The following is a 21389-nucleotide window of genomic DNA, read 5'->3' on the forward strand; positions in this document are numbered from 1 at the left end:
GTAAAATTATTTACAATACATATAAATTAAATCCGTGAGTATTCGTAAGTGTGACATGGCATGTGGTTCCATTAGATCCTGGACCACATATCTATGGTTGTTTGGACTTTATGAAATGGTATCACTGGGAGGTGATGAGATGAGAGGGTTGGCCGACTAGGAAGAAATTAATTAAAAGATTTGTTGATAAAGGCCTGGTTGGTGCTGCTGCTCATATCACGGCCATATATGTATAGATTTGCAATGAAAGGATCAACCTTGAAATAAGTAGCTACTACCCACCACTTAACTAGCTAACGACATATAAACACTACTGTTCCTAATGCGGCTATATACCTCCAAAAGGGATTCCTCCCTGACCTCTCTGTCTTCATAAAGTTGAAATGAAAACTAAGGTTCCTTCATAAAATGGATTATTGGTTGATTTTGGAAAAGCTAGCTAGTTCAGTCAATGCGTTACAGTCAAAATTGCAACAAAAATTGTCTGTTTTAATGCTAAAAAAAATCATAAATTAGGGTTGGATGCCGGTGCTAATTTTTCTTTGATTTCGACCAAACTGATGCAAAACTGATGTAAAATATTGATTTTAAAATTATGGTCCATTAAACAATAGCATAGTCTTAGTTGACAATAAATAGTGGTACGTAGTTCTCCATTATTAGTGGTGTGAGGTTCCTAGCTGACGTTAAAGTTCCTGATTAATACAGCGCTTGTCTGTCGTTCATTAGTGGTGGTTCATAGCCGATGCAAAATTCATCGACCAACTAACGCTAAGGTGATCCAACCAGTCTATATTAGGCATGTAGGTTAGCAATTGCACTGGCTTGGCCAATGCTAACCTTCAATGATTTCTATGCCCGGTCGACTTTAGAAGCCTCATATTCTCCCCATAAAACTCTAACACTTACACTCTCCCTCTATAAACCCATACGCCCTTACACTCTCTCTATAAACCCTAATGCTATCTACTGCTGCCTCGTCGCCCGCCGATCCGCCACCCCGCCCTTGCTCTAATTAATTTCTTGTTCCTCATATAATGGAAAGGGAAATAGCATTGATCATAGAGTCAATGTATGCGACCGAATTCAAAGCCCTCAATAACGATACATAGACTACATGTATATATATCTGAATGTCAAAATAACTCACCTAGAGAAACAATTGAGAAATAAACAAGGAATATATATAGAGGAATTACCAATCTGAACTTAATTTTGGATTTGATTTTTTGAATTTTCTAGTGCAAGATGAAGATTTGTTAAATTTGATAATGTGGGAGGAGGCATGATATGCCACCTCTTCGGTGTAAGTTGATGAAGATGATATGAGATGGATCACTTGTTGTTTTTATGGTTTTTCCATCCAGTGGAGGATGTAACCCTTCATTTGGGTGTGCCCCTCATTTTTTCATCAGAGGATCGATGTAATAATTTTTTTGTTGAGTTTTTGGTTTTTCTCTTTATTTGAGCGTGCCCCGTTTTGGGCAAGTGTTTGCATTTGTGTTTAGGTGAGATTGACTAGTGTGGAGGTTGAGTTTCTGGGATTAAATTTTTTTTTAAGTGAGGGTTTTGATATGAATTTTGTGGATTTTATTTATAAAGATTAAAGATGAAGATTGATAGGGACGAGTGATTACAAATTAATCATTTCAGTTTATAACTTTTTATTAATTACCCACATGTAATTTAATTTTTATTGAAATTACATGTAGATGCCACATAATCTCATTAAATAACGTGTACCATGTCGTATAAGATCACTTCATCGAACACGTATGCTCATCCACCTCCGGTGATGACTATGATCAAGAATTTCAAAGACCTAGATGCAATTTTATTCTGATGATAAGACTAAATTCGGTAGTCAATATAGTTAGAATAATGACAAAAACATATTTAATCCACAATGTTCTAAAGTTTAACTAAAGTAATGTTCAAGGAAAAGAAAATTTGAAACCAGAGTTGCTATATTTTATCTATCATACGAATAATAAAGAGGGTCGTAGCAATGGACCTTTGGTCGGGCGTATTTCCGACATACTAGATCCTTATGAAGATGCAAGTGTGTAGAGCATATTTTATATCTTTAAGAGCCATCTTCTTTGGGTCTTAAAGATCTATGCATAATAATAATAATTAGGTTTTCAAAAAGAAATTAACTTTTTTTAGAAAGACTTGCTTATTAACACAGGCTTATATTATCCATGACCCATGAGTATGAAACTTGATGTCTTGCAAATGAGGAGAAGAACTCTTTGAATAGACAAGGAAGTTCAAATACAACAAAATACATAGCATCGTCATTTATGTCAACAACATTATAGTGAATGCTTACATCTGCACTCTACATTATTCCTGTTGTATGTATGTATGTATGCATACGAGCTATATGTTGTGAGAATTATGCTTTTATATAACAATATGAGAATAAGTTGCGAATATTAAAAAGGATATAGAAGTCATGTCAAGAAAAATAGAGGAGTGAATAAAGCTATACAGCAACCCTGAGACAGGAGTTGCAGTGCAGTGCACCTGGGCTATTTCCTGAAAGGCTTAAATAAGTTTTTCGTCCCTAACCTTTCCATAATACCTGGTTTTCGTCCCTCGCCGGAGCAAAGGTGGGGTTTAGTCCCTAACCTTTGCCAAAACGTTTGGTTTTCGTCCCTCCGGAGCTCTGGGTCAACGCCGGAGCTCCGGTGGCTCATGTGGCAATGCCACATAGGATTAGTCAGGCCACGTGTTATTATTATTATTATTGTTAAATTTTGGATCTCATCCTCATGTATAAAATTGAATTTGGTTTTAGTCCCTGGAATAGTAATCATGATTTGGCATGCATCCTTACATAGAATATTGATCTGTGTTTTGGTCTCTTATTGGACATTAAAAGGCTACTTAGGAAGAAAAAACGTGTTAAAGTATGACAATTGCTAAGGCCACAACATAATTTAATGCATAAGTCAAAATATTCTTACAAAATGATAGTGGTCCATCCACAAAGACATAAATTGCACAAGTGGCTTAACTTGGCTACATCAATAAAAATAGTGGTCCATCCACATTAGCACGCACAGGAGCAAGCTGGAATGTGACAAATCCTCAAGAACCAGCACAAGAGCAAGCTGGAAACCAGGCACCAACAACAGCTCCAACCCCTCCAGTAAGTTTTCACCATTGACTTATGCATGAAATTATGTTGTGGCATTTGCAATTGTCATACGTTAACACGTTTTTTCTTCCTAAGTAGCCTTTTAATGTCCAATAGGGGACCAAAACACAGATCAATATTCTATGTAAGGATGCATGCCAAATCATGATTACTATTCCAGGGACTAAAACCAAATTCAATTTTATACATGAGGATGAGATCCAAAATTTAACAATAATAATAATAATAACATGTGGCCTCACTAATCCTATGTGGCATTGCCACATGGGCCACCGGAGCTCCGGCGTTTACCCAGAGCTCCGGAGGAACGAAAACCAAACGTTTTGGCAAAGGTTAGGGATTAAACCCCACCTTTACTCCGGCGAGGGACGAAAACCAGGTATTATGGAAATGTTAGGGACGAAAAACTTATTTAAGCCTTCATGAAATTTTGCGGCTTCTAGTAAAAAAATTGGCCCACCTGGCACCTATTTTTCTTGGTCTTGGTCATGGTCTTGATTTGGTTATAGCCTCAATATTCTTATCTTGATAAAAGGCCCCAAGTGAATGGACTTTTGGAGCCTATTTTCTGCAACCGCCAGTCACTTTCACATTCTGTTGTTTGTTTGTTTGTCAATAAAATCAGCAGCGTTCCCATGTGTTGCTGTTATTTTGGAAATGAGCTAAATTTAATAATGTCTTTAGAGATTTTACCTTGACCAATAATAAAAGAGATTTTACCATCATCAATATTCAATTCTTTTTAAAATAAATGATGCATATTGAAAAGAATATCTGAATTTAACAAGCGTGTAATCAAATGAGCAACATTGATCTTGAACATTTGAATTTTGAAGGTCAAATTGTAATGTGGCACTAGCTAGTGACAGTGGGATTGAAAGAGACAACACCACAAGGTGCATGGAAATAGTAGTCATTGAAAATATATAAGGTGGGCCCATCAGGTGAGATAGTTGAATGAGTCTTGTGGGAGCCCATAGCTTTTTGTTTTGGTGAGGGAGGAAAAACAAATACACGTACTCTACGCGTTTGGGCAACAAATATCCAAATTCAGAGAATACTATTACTTGATTGGATTTATTTAAATAAGATAAAGATGAGTACTATATCTTAAAAAAAAGAAAGGACGGTTATTAACTGTAAACCGTGTTTTGGTGGAAAGAGTGTGGGGAGTTGTAAGATTGAGCAAAAGACACACAAGTCAAACAAACTACCTCACTTCACTCAACTGCCACCGTCCCAAACTATATATTGACAAAAGCCTCAGCCCCAACATATATATGAACCTTCCTTTTTCTATTCTTTGGGCTCCAGTTTTGGGCCAAGCCTAAAACAAACAATATACTTAGACCCGAAAAGAAATCAAATGTTTGACAAGAAACTAAATGTTATTTTACACTCTTACCAAACATTAAAACTAGAACATCACATGGTTATATATATGTGAAACTAAACTTATAATTTTATTCTAATGAAGTTTGTGTGTCATGGAATTATCAAACACAATATCATTGTTTTAATTCACTATGTTATACTATGTTTATGTTTATGTTCATGTTCATTTACAAATACTACCTAATGATAACATTTTAAAAAATTACACGACGGACAAAATCATCTCCATTACTCCACTCCCTAACTTGTTAGGAAAGTGTGAGGTGAATATACAAATATATTTTCCAAATCCAACTTAGCTTCTTACATCCATTAGCATTTTAACCTTATAATGTGTGCGAACAGACTTAGAGGAGGAAGCCAATGAAGATACATATGGCCTAATTAAGTTAGGCATAGAAAACTTGTGGAACAATTCTATTTTAATAAGAATTAAAAAATTGAACTAGTAACCACACTGGCCATATAAAAGAAAAAGAAAAAAGCCCACTTATGAGTCATATGCATGCATGGATGGATTACTCGAAATAGAATTATTGAAAACGTACTTGTACTCTTTGAACATGTGCTTACGAAATTTCTACACTAAGCATGAGTTGTCTATAATCCAAAATATCAATCCCCACGCGCAAATCCAGCTTATCATAACACATCATGGTGCACTTAAAATAATCTTAACCATCTCTATCAAAACACTAATTAGGGGCGAGTTGTACCATTTTACGTCGCCTAAAACCGGTATAATACCCTCAAAACCAATTAATCAATAAGACAAAACCCCAAAACCCTTTGACCATGACTGACACACAGATTCAACTTGACAACTTTTCTTTCTCTCTCTGCCACGCACTTGACTCACACACACTGCCCCTTCTTCTTCTCTTCTTCCTCTTTCCTTTTCAAGTCAAATTTCCCTTATCCAAATTTCATAATCTAGAAAAGGTTCCCATCTAGGGAAACAAAATCACACACGTGTTGTACATACAGATCCTGACAAGTACCACAACAAGTAGCCATGCCCCACTTTCAATTCCTTAACCATAGTCCATACCGTGGCTAACCCCAAACTTAGCTGGCTCCTCTTCATTCACTCACCACTTTGACACTTTCCTTCAACATGCTCCCTAACTAGTCATCACTCTTTATATAAACCTATAAATATCTACCATCTTTCAATTCCATGTTCCAACTTTCCCTCTCAAAACTACAACACAAATCAAACTCAACACCAAATCACAACACAACACAAACCAACCCAAAAACACAAACAACAACAACTTCTAGTAACTACTAGCTAGCTAACCCTTTTGTGTACACTGTTCCATTCAGTCTAATAACTTCAAAGAACGAAACTAGCTTTTTCCTCATTGACATGTTTACCCTCAATCAATTTCCCGACCAGGATAACTCTGAGGTATTTTTGGCGGCAAGCAACCCGAAGAAGCGAGCAGGGAGGAAGAAGTTCAGGGAGACGCGCCACCCGGTGTACCGGGGAGTGAGGTGGAGAGACTCCGGCAAGTGGGTGTGTGAGGTCAGGGAGCCTAACAAGAAGACCAGGATTTGGCTAGGGACGTTCCCAACGCCGGAGATGGCGGCGCGTGCGCATGACGTGGCGGCTATTGCGCTTAGGGGGAGGTCAGCCTGCCTCAACTTCGCGGACTCTGCTTGGAGGCTGCCGGTTCCGGCCACGAAGGATGCTAGGGGTATCCGGAAGGCTGCTGTGGAGGCAGCTGAGGCCTTCCGTCCGGTGGTGGAGACGGAGACCGGTGAGGGGAGGAAGGGTGGTGAGTCGTCGGAGACGGTGCCGGCGTTGACGGTGAAAGTGGACCAAGAGGAAGAGGCGGTGCCGGAGTTTCTGAGAAACATGGCGCTGATGTCACCGACACATTGCTGGGGGAGTGAGTATGGTGCTGCTGACGTGGAATTTCTAGATGCTGAAGTTTCATTGTGGAGTTTTTCAATTTAGTTTATTTTATTACATTAAAAAAAAGAATAGTTTATTAGTTTAATTTTTTTCTTAATTATTTGAGGAATAAAGAGGTTGATTAGGGTGGAAATTAGGGAGTAGTGTCCGTACTTGTGTGTTTTTTCAATAGTACGGATACTGATTAGGGTGGATATTAGAAAAATCAACACAACAATGATATATACACACATTATTTTCTAAACACTTCATTTTCACTCATTTTTATTTCTATCTCTCTCATCTTATCATCTATCACATCTCATACTTTCTCTTTCTTACTTTTTCTTTTCTTCCTATTTCTCTCCTCCTCCACCTCTCTCCACCTCATTTTAGAGGTGTCAACATAACATTATTCTTAGAAAAATGCTTAGAGATATTTTCAGGTTTATGATTTTGTCTATTTTCAATCTGTAATTATACTATAATGTGATGTAGTGACTTACATACAGTTTGAAATTTCATCAAGACGAAGCAAATAAAGAGAATATAATTGGCATATTCCCTTTGAGTCTTTTTACAAGACTTCCTCATTCTTCTTTCATTCTTTCATTTTTGTTAATTTTGACAGCATTTGTTAATTATCTCTGTTCAATTCCTGAATTACCTCTGCTACTGACACTAACTTGCAACATCACAGTACATTGTTGTCTTAATCTTATATAAGTAACACTAACCATGATCATTAATATATATAATTTCTAGTCAATATATATGGTGAAAACAAGCACAAGAAGGAAGTACTCTCTTTTGGGACAGTTAAGATTAAGAACACACAAAAGCTCAAGGTATCTTATTCACTATCCTGCATATGTAACCATTTTTCTAATTGACTATGTGGGGTAACTCGCTTCCTGACTAACATTTCAACTGTAGGACATACTCTCTTTCTCCCTCCCCTGGCCCTGGACCCTGACCTGAATTGTCGGTCAGCTTCTTCAAAATCCCCCTGTATGAAGGAAATATAAATGAGTACATCAATGCTAAGAACAAGCTACAACTTGTTAGAAAATGTTTTACATGACTATAGAAAGGAAAAGTAACTTACAAGGGTAAAAACATGTTTGCCAGTTTGTTCATGATTATCTCTCACGTGTTTGTAAGCAAATCTCATGCCACAATCAGGAAACCCACACACAAATGGTTTTTCTTTAAGGTGCACAGCCTTCTCATGCGTTGGAAGATTAGGTTTCTGTTGATGTATAATCACAATGCAATAAAAAATTAGAATAAGGTTCAAATTGCAACCAGCTTGGGAATTCAATTAGAATGTATGTATGGTATGCAATTTGAAGACTAAGGAGTCTTACTGATGAGAATGTGCAGTCACAACCCTGAAATTCACATCGAAACACCTCTGATGAACTGCCTGCTTCATGTGCGCGGAGGTGCCTCTTAATATTCTTCTTAAGTTGCTTACTCCCACAAGTGTCACAAGTCACATATTGATGGCAGGACTTCACATGGTTTCTAAGACACTGGGCATTAGTGAAATGTTTCATGCAACCAGGCTCTAAGCACACTACATCTACAGACTCCAGCTTAACTGCAAAACAAAGGCTTTCTTCAAAATTGTGCCATCACCTTTTAAATAAAGGACCAGTCTATAACATTCAATTGGAAAATTTCCCAATTCATACAGAAAATTGAAACAAAGGAAACTTGCCATGAGAATCTTCATGCTTTCGTAGCTTTGATGCATATCTGAAAACCTTTCCACAGCCGATTTCTGGACACACATGGTGCTTCTGACTTTCAACACTAGTAGAGGTACAATTGTTATCATGAATCTCATTGACATGTCTTTTCAAATTGCTTTGTAAAGAGAAGTCACGGTTGCAATTCTCAATAGGACACTTAAAAGTTTTCCCTTGATGCTGCGAAAGGTGGCGAGTCAAGTGGTCCTTTCTTTTGTAACTTGCTCGACAATCATCGACAGTACACACATACGGCCTCTGGAACCATCACAAAAAGTGTTAAAGCTCGAACCAGGAAAAAAAGTAACAAATATTATCAGCATTGACACGAACAGGACACACGCGAACAAACTGCCAACCTCATTTTAAACAAAGCGTGACTGAGGCATCCTTAATGGAGCTTCGCAGGAGGTCTCCCTACCTGATACTAATCCATCAAGTGAAAACACGTTGCCTCGCGCATTTTGGAGGGATCCAATGCTTCACACTATAACATCCATAATTTTTTAGATGATTTAGTGTCTTATAAATCACTTTCCTGCAAAAATATGTATCTTCAGTTGATGCAACCAATAATAGGATCAAGGGTAATCATCATTAAGCAATTACCTCAATTGAATGACTTTGCATGTGTTGCAACAAGTAGGCATGTTTTTTGAAACTAGCACCACATTCCTCACATGTTTTGGGTTTTGAAGCCTCTGATTCAGAGTCTCTTTCAACTGTTTTTTCCACCTCCTCCTAAATTACATCAAAATTAAACAACAAAGTCACAAATAGTTACACATGATACTAACTTAAGCATAGAATGTTGTACAAGAAAAAAAAAAACACAAAACAAAACCAGGAACAGCAAGCATGCCTATTCAAAATTTAAGGTACCTTGTGGTGTGAATTGATGTGAGTGGTGATGAGGGTTTTTTTGGACCTGCAAATGCCACAGTATTCACAGAAATAGCGTCTAATATCTCTGTATTTTGGTATTTCTTCATATTCCTCAGGTTCAACCATCGTTGATGATTGGGCTCTCTTTGGGATGCTGAGAATGCAAACGCGAGGCTAGGGTTGGTGGTGATCGAGAAACATATAGTACAGTGCAGTGCAGCAGAAGTGAGTGAAACCTGCCCCAGCCAAGTGAGAAGAAGTGAGTGAGTGACAAATATTTTTCCAGAGCCCAGAAGTGAATACCCTGACAGGCAAGCCCAGAAGTTAAAAAAAAAAACTTGAGTAGTCCCGGGGCCAGTCCACTCTCAACTCGCCAATCCGACAAGTTAAAACGGGGCGGGTTACACGGGTTGATGGATTACATATTTCAGATCAACTAAAAAGGATGGTTCGGTAGGTTGGGTTCAAATTGTCACCCCAATGTTAAGGTTGGGTTCAAATTGGCTCCACGGTAGACTTTGCCGAAAGTTTCGTGCATGGTCTTCTTCTATCTTTCATCAATTGTGGTTCTTTTGTTTGCACTAATAGTTGATTTTTTGGACTTTTTAGAAAGTTATCCATCTACAGCTCCAACAGAGACGGTTAGGCTTGAAAGTGAAGTTCTGATATGGAAGAAGTTTTTGTTTCTAGGCGGTAGACTAGAGTGAAAGCTTTGGTGTTGTTTATGGTGGTTTTTTTGTTTTTTAAGTAGTTGTAATGTTTTAATTTTTGAGTGAAATTGTTTTATGGTGATGCATTGTAGATCACCCCATTAAAGGTTGTAAGTGTTGTTTGGTTTGGTTGGTCTTGTGCTCTGTTGAATCTTACCTTTAAAAAAAAAAACTAGGTTGCAAGCCACATTTCCAAGGTACCCTTCAACCCTAGTATTCATTTTGTATTTAGGATCAATTGATATTATCAGCCAAGCATCAAACATATTCAATTTATTTACTTATTCACTTGTATTTTTAAGATTATATGATCTTGCCTCATCAAATGAGGATAGAAAATAATCAAATAAATGAGGGGCCAATATCTGTTGGCACATATGTGGCCGTCAGGACTTAGGTTTGAGTCTCACTCTAGGGTGAGTTCAAAACTCCTATTCAGGGAGATTCTCTAGCTACCATTTTTTGTAAAAAAAATTAGTATATTTCATAACTCAAATATACTACTATCATCCGTTATAGATTGTAAAACCACATGATTGTCATAAAAAATAACGTTAGATTACACACCCATGAGTCATTTCACTTTTTACGACATACACCCACGGCTCCTCTAGTTCCACAGATTCTTGATGATGTCATCGCTTGATGAACCAAGTAGCATTAATATTGCATGTATAACTTTTAGGTTGAACTTGACCCAACAATCGCCAAATGGAAGGACTAAAGTGCTTTCATAAAGAAAGAACAAGGTAGTGAAACATCCTCAAGAAGGTGCATAGAGGATATTACAAACCAATTATTCCGTGTTATTGTAGCATTTCATGCTTCAAATTCTGTTTCAAAGTTTGGCTGTCAATGTTTGGAGTATATAAAAGAAAGAAAGATCACACATAATTGCTTCCACAACTTTTGAGTTTTGCATATATGGTCAATCAGAAAAGGATGATGACAGTATATCATCCTTACAGCATCCTTTTCTGATATAATGGTCAATGTTGGAAAAGAAAACCAGAGCCATCAGGTTCCATAAACGACTGTTATACTCAGGGTGTACATTCACTACATTGTATAATTATACCATAATAATCTAATTCCAAAATTGCAAACAAGTTCCTTAACAGGTAATACCGGAGTGCATTGTCAACCTCCAATAAAAAAAAATGATTACAAGAATCGTAGTCTGAACAAACAATTGTACAAATACCAAAATTTCCATTAACTTACTAGAAGATAGTGCACCACAGCCAATAAAAATACTCGGTGTGAACTGTAAGCAAAGCTTCAACTCCTGATGGACCTTTTTCCTTGCGTTCTTCATACAAGTTACATTACTTTGAAGTGAGACTGAGACCAGCCGCTTCCTCAAGCAATAAACGCTCTTTTAGGGAATCTAGCTTCTCCTGGTTCTTGGCTCCAATCTCTGGTGAAACCTTCTCTCTATAACCTGGAGCATTCATGATCTTCTCTAATCTTTCTATTTGCCTGCATAATATAAACACCAATCTTTTAAGCAATTCAACTAAAAAAAGGTTTTTGCAACTTCATCATTCTTTACTACTAGTACTAGCTATGTTAAAATGTACTCTAAAAATCAGGATAGATAAACATACTTGTTCAGCTCATCTATCTTCTTCTTCTTTGCTTCCTCTAGTTCTGCAGAACTAGCTCCTTGAAGCTCTAGATAAACAGAAAGGCTTTCATTTACAACAGCATCAACATATCCAGATGGAACAGCTTCATTTTCAGTGACCTGCGAATCATAACATCATTACAAATTTACAATCAAGTGATGTGAACATGAGATGCATGATTAATGACAAAATTGCTGAACAAACTACATAAATGCATTAGATGAGAACACAAACAGCAACTTCTCCAACTTACAGTCAAAGAGGATAGATTAGCTAGTGTTACAATCTCCAGTTGATGGCTGTTCATAATCTCTGTAACCACCGGTGTTCGGCAGAGAACAAAAGCCGCCCGCCTAGAAAGTGTCAATTTTGGAATCAGTAAAACATATAAGACTAGATAGCATCTAATTAGCAGGGAAAATTATATTTGTCATAAAAAAATACAAAAGTACTATACAGAGGTCACAGCTTCCCAAATGTTCGATGTTCTATTTCCTTGGTCTTGTTGTTTGGGTATCATAGAACATTCTTATCCTCATTCAAGCAAATCTTTCTTTTTAACTCATCCCCCCTCTCCTCCAAAATAAAAACAAAACAGAGAAGAAACCTGAGGGTAGTGGAACAGCAAATGTAGCTTACCTGTCACGTCTTTCTTTTGCCAGTGACCTGAGAGACTTAACAGTAGACTCAACAAGGTCCATCTCATTCTCCACCTTTTCATTATTCCAACTCTGATAAATAAAATAATTTAATTAAAAAACAAACCAAACAAAAAAATGTTATATTCATCATAGTCAAAGCATGTTTAACATAACAAATCATTTGGATTTGCTTCTTTAAAGTGAATTTGTTAGTAAAGTGAGAAAGTAAGGCTGTTTCCACCACAGATTTATTTGAAGAACTTCATAATCATAACTCAAAGTCCAAGGGTGGATACACCCTTACTTTAAAGGAGCTGTTGGGGGGGGGGGGGGGGATTAACAGAAATACTTTTTATTCTGAAGAGCAAAATCCGAAACTAACCTCTACAGTTGATGGATAGTCGCATATCATGATAGATTCTGCTCTCTTACATTCCTTGGACGAAGGAAGGCGCTGCCACAATTCTTCCGTGACAAAAGGCATAAAGGGATGAAGCAACCGCAGCCCATTGTCCAGACAAAACCACAAAGTATCTTGTGCAAAGCGTCTCTCAGAAGCATACTTGAGATCATTACCAGCAGTGAAGTAAGGCTTGATGGCTTCAATAAATACATCACACAATTGATACTGCCACCATGAATATACAGCAGTGGTAGCTTGTGAGAACTCAGATGATTCTAGAGAATTCACTGTTTTGGATATGGTTTTATTCAACACAGAGAGTATCCACTGGCAGCTGAATGGGAGAATATCTGGATTCAAATTTGCAGGAGGAATATAATCATCTCCAAGCTTGCTCATAGCAAATCGAACAGCATTCCACAGTTTATTACACCATTGGCGATACCCAACCACCCTTTGAATATCTAGGTTAATTTTGTCGGACTGAAATGAACGAAAACATCAGAAAAGTTAACTAAATTGGTGAGAGTTAAAGAAAGTCGCATAAACATTGGTATGAGATTGACACCTGAGCTGTATATGAGACTAGTGCAAAACGGAGAGCATCAGCACCACATTCCTCAATACCAGTTGGAAAGTCCTTCTTCTGACCCTCTATGGCAATAGCTAGTTCTCTGGGGTCAAGATTACCTTCTTCTAACCTTTTGTGCAGACCTTGCAGTGATATCCCATTTATCACTTCAATGGGATCAATAACATTCCCCAAGGACTTGGACATCTTGCGCCCATGTGCATCGCGAATCATTGGGTGCAAATAAATCTGCATAAGATTGTAAGTACACCGTGAGAAGCCCATTGATTAAAATATCTTAAGCATGCATGACGGAATGATTAGACCAGATTTCATTGATGCTTTCTTTGTTCTCCCTGTGAAGTTTAAGAGAGGCTCTCTAATCCTCATCTCTTCATAGTCAGTCTTCTTCCCTATCTTAATGAAGTTCATGTTATACTAAAGAAAAAGAAAAATCTAAGGCACGCATGAGCATAACTCAGTTCAAATTTACTATATGAGAAGTTGAGAACAACTCTAAGTATCACAAAAAAAAAAATCGTTATGCATGTACAAGTATAAAGCTCTCCCCAAATGATCAGCACAATATAGTAATCTCACCTTTCTAAAAGGCAAGTCACCACCCAACTTCATTCCTAACATCACCATCCGAGCAACCCAGAAAAATAGGATATCATGGCCAGTTTCCAAAACAGATGTTGGATAGAATGCCTTCAGGTCTTCTGTGTCATCAGGCCATCCCAGCACAGATAACGGAAACAAACCAGAAGAAAACCATGTATCAAGAACATCAGGGTCCTGGCCTATTTGAAACTTCTTTCCATTATACCTTTGGCTAGCCTCCTCTCGGGCCTCCTCTTCGTTTCTTGCCACTACCCAATGATCATTGTAAGCGCCAAATTCTTGCAGTATGTCATCCTCTAAAGTCACATACCATGCAGGTATTTGGTGACCCCACCATAGCTGACGTGAAATGCACCAATCACGTATATTTTCTAGCCATCTGCAAAACATTGCCCATTAATTAAGACATGTTAATTTTGTATAATAATAAAAGCAAGAAGGCACATGAGAAGAAAACTAGATGAAGAGCATGCCAATTTCCCAACCACAACTTTGTGTTTAATTTAAAATTAATCCATTCTGAATCCATTTTAACTAACAGCATCTTTCAGCAATTTGCCCAACACTCAGTTGACTGTAAATATTGAAATTATGAGATTTAGGTAAAGAAGGAAAGAGAAAGCAAACTTTGAATAATAAAATGTAATATTGATATGTTACAAAAAACAATACACTAGCCCTTATTTCTACTAATAATAGACTCCAAATACTAACGAAATAAGGAAGCAAATATGAAATATAATTAAACATGGAAACCTCTCATAAGATATCTAAGATACTTGAAAACATTTTATGGTAAGATAATAATTGAGTTGATCATATTTCTCAATGTTTCATCGGCCTCGGATTCAATCTTAACTCTTAGGCTCTACAAAGCATAGCCAAAGTCAATCTCAAAACTCTCACTAACAATTACAAACATAATGATACTATTAATGGAACTCGAGAAATGTGGTTTAAATGGTAGACCATATTTCAGAGGACTGCTCTGGAAAATAAGTTTCGAAATTGTTTATTGTAAGATATAGCTAAAGGAAAACAAAGAATATATAAGCACCTCTTCCAATCAGCTAAATATTGTTTTGGAATAATCTCTAGCTTTTTATTTTCTTCATCCACGGCAGCATGAAGAGCTTGTTTAGCCATATCATTGCAATTGACATACCACTGTGGCTTTATCATGGGCTCAATAACATCATTGCTTCTTGAACAGACACCGAGGCGCATCTCATTGTTTTCAGAACCTCTATAAAGCCCCTATATGAAAGAAGAAAACAAATGAAAATGAAATTGGAGATACCTGAAGTTGAGTGTTTCATCACACACGGACAATTTCTCACCTAGATTGAGATAAATACAAGTATCATGGCTACAACCCCTAGCATAATCACACAAGGTAGAAAATAATAGATAAATAAGGTGCCAACAGATTTCACATGCAGCATTAAAAGGGGGGGTGGGGGGGGGGGGACTGGTGCTATAAAGCTCCTGCTATGCGCGAGGTTCAGTGAGGGGCCGGATCCACTTTGTGGATCTAATGTAGGCACCCTTACCTAGCAATCATCAATTAGACTCTATATAATTTTGGTTAGGGTTAACTCTATCATAAAAGATAGCTCACGAGTCATGAGATGAGAAGTGCCCTATAAGCTCTACTATAGCTATATCTTTACTCTCTAGTTTACGTGGGATCTAAAGACATCCCCTCATGCCCAGGATTGGACATCTGGACTGATTTTTTTACTCACTGAAAATCAGCAAGGCCATGTTCATTTTTGGACGGCGGTGGGTGGCCCAATATCGGATCTAAAATAAGCACTACTACCAACTTGAGGGTATATTCGAAGAATACAATATTGATTTACTGTGTATACTAGAGTGCTTAATCCACACTTAGCTGAATGAAACACACACACAAATGATACAATTTACAAGAGAATGAATTAAGCTAAAACTTTTCCTAGTGTATTAAGCTATGCAATGAACAAAGTGAATTGGAAACTGAGATAATTAATATATTATACGTCCAACAGATTCCACACAGATGCATGCGTACTTTTGATACAAAGTTGTCACCTAACAATAACATATTTGTTGCTACGCACCAAAGATTTCATAACACAGAATATTCTTCAACAATACCTTCTTTTCTAAGGCTTCTTTTACTGCTTCTCGAAGTTTAAAACGTGGCATACCCAAAAACTCAGAGCCTCCATTAGAATTTATCTTGCCATCATCAGTGAAAACATTAATGAATTCAAGGTTGTGACGTTTTCCCACCTCAAAATCATTTGCATCATGGGCGGGTGTAATCTGCAAGGAATAAAAAAGTAACATAACATGTACAATCACTTGAAAATAATTTCAACGGAACTTTCAGCCATAAATATAGACAATACCTTAACAGCACCCGTCCCAAATTCTGGATCAACAAGAACAGCATCACAAATTATAGGAAGTTTTCTGCCGTTAAATGGATGAACAACAAACTTTCCATGAAAGTGCTTGTATCTGCCATCTTCAGGATGTACGGCAATTGCAGTGTCACCAAGCATAGTTTCTATTCTAGTTGTGGCAACAACAATTTCACCTAGGTTACCATCCAAAGGGTAAGCAAATTTTGTTAGAACTCCAAATTCCACCGGTTTGTCATATCCTGGAACCTTTAGTAGGGTCCTTTCTTTTATATCAATATAATCCACCTGCATGCAGCAAGCACTTACATTACATGTGCAATACAATATATCACATGAAGCAGCAAAGCAGATTCATTGTGTACCTCAATATCAGATATTGCGGTTCGTAGCGCACAATCCCAATTCACTAAACGGAGGTCCCTGCAATGATGACAACAAAAGTAATATTTCTGTAAAATAGTAACTTAAAAGACATATAATGGGCATAACAGAAAGTATATATCATTATCTAAGAAGTTGAGAACTTGGGGAGCACTCAAAGGGTTGTAAACAGAATCAAGTCAGTATGACATTCTTTTAATTTTAATCCACATAAATATAGATGGTATGATGTACCATCTAGCATTTTTCACATAAGTTTATCTTACTATTCAGTTTCCAAAAATTCATCAAGGGATATAAGAACAACACATACTTTTATCATAGACTGCAATATCATAGTTAAATTTATGATTCAACAGAACCACTGCTGGTCAATATGTTCCGAAGTACACTGCATATATTTGAGTGTACACTTATGATTCAGTGAACTCAATCTCATATTTCCAAAATATAGGCCTTACCCCATGTGACTCTTGTTTTGGCTTTTTGGCTTTAGATTCCCACATGTAACCCGAAGTTTATCTAAAAGAATCACACCTATAGCCTTTAACTTGCATGTGTGTAATTGAGCAACATCATACAGAAACTAGATCTAAGACATATAGTTGAATTTGCTGTATGTAAATAGTATCACCTATAGCTAATACTTATCAAGCATCCTATATTGTTTCAAATAGCACTTTAAACTAAAATTTTCCATAATCTAATCAAGAACATTTATAAATTCATATTTTAGTACAGAATTAAAAAACTGAATCAGCTTCATTGCATCAATGAAGAACATTAATTCAGAAATTATGAATAAAAGAATTACATTAAAGACATACATATTGCCGATATTCACCATACCTGTAGATAAGCTTTTGATTGTAAAGCCTCACAAAAGCCTCTGTCACAGCCTTAGATCTTTTTTCATCCATAGTGAAGCACTGGAAAGAGAATATGAGGCACAGATAAGTGTCAAAGGGTTTCTACGTAGGACATGCAACAGTAGTGATTTTTTTAAGCTCATTTTTTCTTAAATAGATTTTCCTTCCCTCACCCTGGTCTACATAAATAATAGAGATATCTAACACTGGTCATAACACTAACTAGGTTAGCCTGGTTAGGTTAGATATTTACCTCACGAGACCAATCCAGAGAGGCTCCTAATCTGCGTAGCTGTTGTAATATTGTGCCCCCATATTTGTTTTTCCATTCCCAAACCTATTTTTGCCAATATTAGCCAAATGGGTTAGAACAGACAAATAGAAGTCATCAAATTGTTAAGAACTTTGACTTAAAAAAATTATTTCCAAAACATACCTCAGAGACAAATTTCTCACGGCCCAGATCATGTCTGGTTAATTTTCTTTCACGCATTATCTTTTTCTCCACAACCACCTGTGGCATAAAAATCACAATTACTATCTTAACATCATCTCCACTCCACATAAAAGACAAGCTGAAGACAGAAACTTAAGATTAATTTCATTAAAGAGCATTAAGATTAATTTCATTAAAGAGCAACACCTAGTACATGTACAACATAACTAAAATTGACATGTAGAAAAAGCTTCTATCTATATGCTGTTGTAGACTTGTAGCTGCCCTTAACTATGAGGCAAAAGAACTAGAAAATGTAATTGTGTCTTAGAAGCTACGATTTTATGACAATCCTATCACATAGTAAGCAAAAACTACTATTGCTAGAAATATAAGACGTAAAAAACATGTTTGATATGATCTGTTTTCAAAAATTAGTTCATAAAAACATTTCTTTTTAGTTTTTAAACTAAAATTCCAAAACATCTCACAGGTCTCAACGTTGTAAAACATCTCGTTGTAAGTTGCACCAGTTTTTTTTCTTTTCTTCTTTTGAACAAGAGGTTTTAAAAATTGTTTCTGAAAATATTTTAGATACAACAAAAAATAAGAAGGGAATCAAGCAAGCTCAATGTGCATAGGCAAGTGAACAAGCGGTTTCTAGAATAAGTATTTCTTAAAACATCGTATAAATGAAAAAATTATCCTTAAAAAAATGATTAAGTCATGTTTATCAGAATGAGTCCATTATGCAAGCTTTAGCCACATAAGTAGAAACTTTTCCAATACACAATAACATCCATAAAAAATAATAAATTACATGAAAGCTAAGAACCACATGAAATCTTCACAATTTGAAAATAGAACCTGTGTGGCAATCCCAGCATGATCCATACCAGGCACCCACAAAGCATTGTATCCAGACATTCTTCGCCACCGAATCATCATGTCCTGCAAGCAACAAATCACATTCAGATTTACCATTTTGAACACCGAAACTAAATAGTGAAAATGGTTTATATAAGATACCTCTATTGCAGCTGTTAGGGCATGACCTATATGGAGAGCACCAGTCACATTCGGTGGAGGCAAAACCTAAAATACAGCACAATCAGATTCTCAAACTATAAAATAAAAAAGGGAATAACAAAAAGGAGACTTTCATGTATCATTTGAAAAAAAAAATCTATACTCTTTCAAAATTAAAACAAGAGCAAGGCACTATATTTCATTTCAAATCCAAATACGACTGCTACTGACTAATTGCATAAAATTTGAGAATCTATTTGTGGAATGTCATCCAGTGTCATAAAAAACGAATGTAATATATTGGAATTCTGAGAAACTTAAAAATGGAGCATTAGATTTTCAGTTTTTCATTTTTTATTTGAAGGATCTAAGAAATTGATAAGAACCACTACCTATGCAGCAAAAGGTTAACAGTCCATAAACCACATGTGAATTTGTTCGCACAAGTAAATCTCCAATCACATAAAACCATCTAAGTATAATGAGTATACACAATTGGTTTTTACTCTAATGTAGAAAAATTGAAGCAAAGTCAACTTCATATGGCATTAGAAATAGAAACCAACATATATAAGTTCAAAAAGACACTCACAATAACAAAAGGTGGTTTGGAGCTGTTAGCATCTGCCACAAAAAAATTTGATTTCTCCCACCACTCGTACCACCTAAATTATGGCAAACATAAAAGGTAAGCATTTCACAAAACTGAAGAGTAACAAGCAGAAAAAATGGAATTAACACCCACGATTTCTCCACTGCAGCTGGGCTATACTGTTTCGCCAGTTGCTGAGACATACGCTTCTTATCACCCACTGGAGTCTCAGGATCAACGTAATCTTCAGGATTCTCATCCTGTGCGCCACCACGCTTCACAGTTTTCTTTTCACTCTTTTTAGAAGCATTGGATGGCTGTTGCACTTGTTGCTGCCAACACCAAAAGCAAGAAAATGAGAAGCATAGATTCCAAAATCACTCACAAGGTAAAAAATAATGATATTAATAAAATCAAACACTGCAAATGGCTGGCAGGAAATCAATAACACTAGTCACACACCTGAGCTTGCTTTTGAAGAAATTTCTGTTTCTTCAATTCCTTCTCCCTAGCCTGACACATAGCCATAGAATTGCCACATGAGAAAAAAGAATCAGCAACCTTTTCATAGTAGCATTTCACTCAAATGGCTTAAAAATGAAATTAAGTTAGAGATTAAGAAATCATATTTTTTCAGATGCCCATTAATGCAAATCTCAATTCATACAAGAATCTGGATAAAAACTTTGCAGAACTGACAACAATGTAAGAGGAAGATGAAGATGATGATGATGGGAAATACCTTTTCTTCCTTCTTCTTTTTCTTTTCAGGGTCTTCAATTGCGGGTGGCACTTGCTCTTTCTTGTTGTCAGAGGATGACTCCATTGGTGAACAGTGAAGATTGTTCGAGGTATGAAATCTGCGCAGAAGGCAAAGCCAGAAACGGCTCTAGCAGAATGAAGAAGTAGTGACAGTATCAGAAAGCACAACAAAACCCTAGTAACGGTTGTAAAGTAACAAAACAAAGTTACTACGTTGTTGTTGTTTCTAGGTTTGGATCGGGTTGTGATTTTTGTGACCCGATTCGGATAATAATATTTTGGGTCGGGTTTTGTTGATGGTTCTGTGCGTTAAAAAATGGGGGGGAGAGAACTGTGAATTGTAGAGAGGAGTGAACACTCACTGTGGAGGTTGCAGTTGCGAGTCGACGGTGGCTGAGACTGAGAGGTGTGAAGATCGACGGTGATGCGGTGGTGATTCGGCGGAGCTGAGAGTGAGAGCGAGAGTGAGAGCTTGAGAGGCGCAGTATAAGACGCATACGGAGGTTCATTCTCGTTAATAAACACTTCGCCAATATTTATAAGAAAAATAAATTGCATATTTTTCACTCAATAATAAGGTAAAAGTTGTACCAAAAAAAAAAGTAAAAGAAAATTAGAGAAGCACTCTAACAACAATTTCACTCTCTAATTAAACCACATCATCACTTATTAATTACCTAAATCTTTTTTCAATTTTATAATTTATCTTTCATTCACGTGTTTTTTTTAATTTTAATTTTTCAATTATAGTTTTTTCATTCTCTAAAATGTCTCGTTTAATCAGTTTTTAAAATTATTTTTATTTTTTTGAAATTCAAAATAATAGAAGTTAATCATCTAATCTAGTTTTTAGACTTTATCTTTAATTCTTATCTACTTTATTTGTTTTAAAATTTAGTCTTATATATACTTTAAAAAAATTTAGTCTTGATGCAGCAGAAAGATGAGTCTCTCACTGATTTCCTTCCTTGATTTCTTAAGGTAGTGGTTGTAATCTCACAATTGGGGACAAAAGAAATCTTGGAATTGGTAACTCATACGGTTGCACAGAACGTCGTTTCATGCTACCTTAATAAGTATAAGAATATGTTTAAAAAATCATTTATTTTCAAATTTTAGTGTATTTACTATCAAACATGGTATTTTACTATCGGACATTTTAAATACTCACTAATGGGGCCAAAACACTATGCAATGCTTGCGATGTTTGCTAC

At 36.5% G+C, this 21389-nt stretch overlaps 3 protein-coding genes across 4 annotated transcripts; 1 reads left to right on the forward strand and 2 right to left on the reverse strand.

Moving 5' to 3' along the window:
* The first annotated feature begins 5669 nt into the window (after positions 1 to 5669).
* LOC130720196 (dehydration-responsive element-binding protein 1E-like) lies at positions 5670 to 6734 on the forward strand. The gene has a single exon (XM_057570816.1). The coding sequence runs from the start codon at positions 5937 to 5939 to the stop codon at positions 6528 to 6530; it is 594 nt and encodes a 197-aa protein (XP_057426799.1). The 5' UTR covers positions 5670 to 5936; the 3' UTR covers positions 6531 to 6734.
* A 478-nt stretch (positions 6735 to 7212) lies between these two features.
* Positions 7213 to 9466, reverse strand: LOC130720195 (transcription factor IIIA-like). Its single transcript, XM_057570815.1, has 6 exons — positions 9107 to 9466; positions 8834 to 8965; positions 8194 to 8482; positions 7838 to 8073; positions 7576 to 7719; positions 7213 to 7476 (listed from the first exon to the last, which is right to left on the reverse strand). Exons 1-6 carry the CDS (start codon positions 9233 to 9235, stop codon positions 7321 to 7323), a joined length of 1086 nt encoding a protein of 361 aa, XP_057426798.1. The 5' UTR covers positions 9236 to 9466; the 3' UTR covers positions 7213 to 7320.
* A 1375-nt stretch (positions 9467 to 10841) lies between these two features.
* Positions 10842 to 20684, reverse strand: LOC130720194 (valine--tRNA ligase, mitochondrial 1). Of its 2 annotated transcripts, none has more exons than XM_057570813.1 (21): positions 20538 to 20684; positions 20156 to 20302; positions 19876 to 19926; positions 19567 to 19745; positions 19414 to 19486; positions 18822 to 18887; positions 18660 to 18743; positions 17793 to 17870; positions 17610 to 17693; positions 17337 to 17416; positions 16469 to 16526; positions 16089 to 16391; positions 15832 to 16002; positions 14747 to 14946; positions 13666 to 14068; positions 13063 to 13314; positions 12474 to 12977; positions 12090 to 12181; positions 11704 to 11803; positions 11430 to 11569; positions 10842 to 11301 (listed from the first exon to the last, which is right to left on the reverse strand). In XM_057570813.1, exons 1-21 carry the CDS (start codon positions 20682 to 20684, stop codon positions 11148 to 11150), a joined length of 3366 nt encoding a protein of 1121 aa, XP_057426796.1. In that variant the 3' UTR covers positions 10842 to 11147. The 2 variants fall into 2 exon arrangements, with proteins under 2 accessions (XP_057426796.1, XP_057426797.1); XM_057570814.1 differs by having other exon boundaries at positions 20156 to 20273; positions 20538 to 20669.
* Positions 20685 to 21389: the final 705 nt, after the last annotated feature.

Source organism: Lotus japonicus, chromosome 5 (genome assembly GCF_012489685.1).
Source record: "Lotus japonicus ecotype B-129 chromosome 5, LjGifu_v1.2".
NCBI classification, from domain to species: Eukaryota; Viridiplantae; Streptophyta; class Magnoliopsida; order Fabales; family Fabaceae; genus Lotus; species Lotus japonicus.

Coding starts and splice junctions, on each gene's coding strand:
- LOC130720196 (XM_057570816.1), top strand. CDS start 5,937: ATGTTTACCCTCAATCAATTTCCCGACCAGGATAACTCTGAGGTATTT.
- LOC130720195 (XM_057570815.1), bottom strand. CDS start 9,235: ATGGTTGAACCTGAGGAATATGAAGAAATACCAAAATACAGAGATATT. Junction 7,720..7,837: donor GTGACTGCACATTCTCATCA/GTAAGACTCCTT, acceptor ATACATCAACAG/AAACCTAATCTTCCAACGCA. Junction 7,477..7,575: donor GCAAACATGTTTTTACCCTT/GTAAGTTACTTT, acceptor TCCTTCATACAG/GGGGATTTTGAAGAAGCTGA.
- LOC130720194 (XM_057570813.1), bottom strand. CDS start 20,684: ATGAACCTCCGTATGCGTCTTATACTGCGCCTCTCAAGCTCTCACTCT. Junction 20,303..20,537: donor TCGCAACTGCAACCTCCACA/GTGAGTGTTCAC, acceptor TCATTCTGCTAG/AGCCGTTTCTGGCTTTGCCT. Junction 12,978..13,062: donor TAGTCTCATATACAGCTCAG/GTGTCAATCTCA, acceptor CGTTCATTTCAG/TCCGACAAAATTAACCTAGA.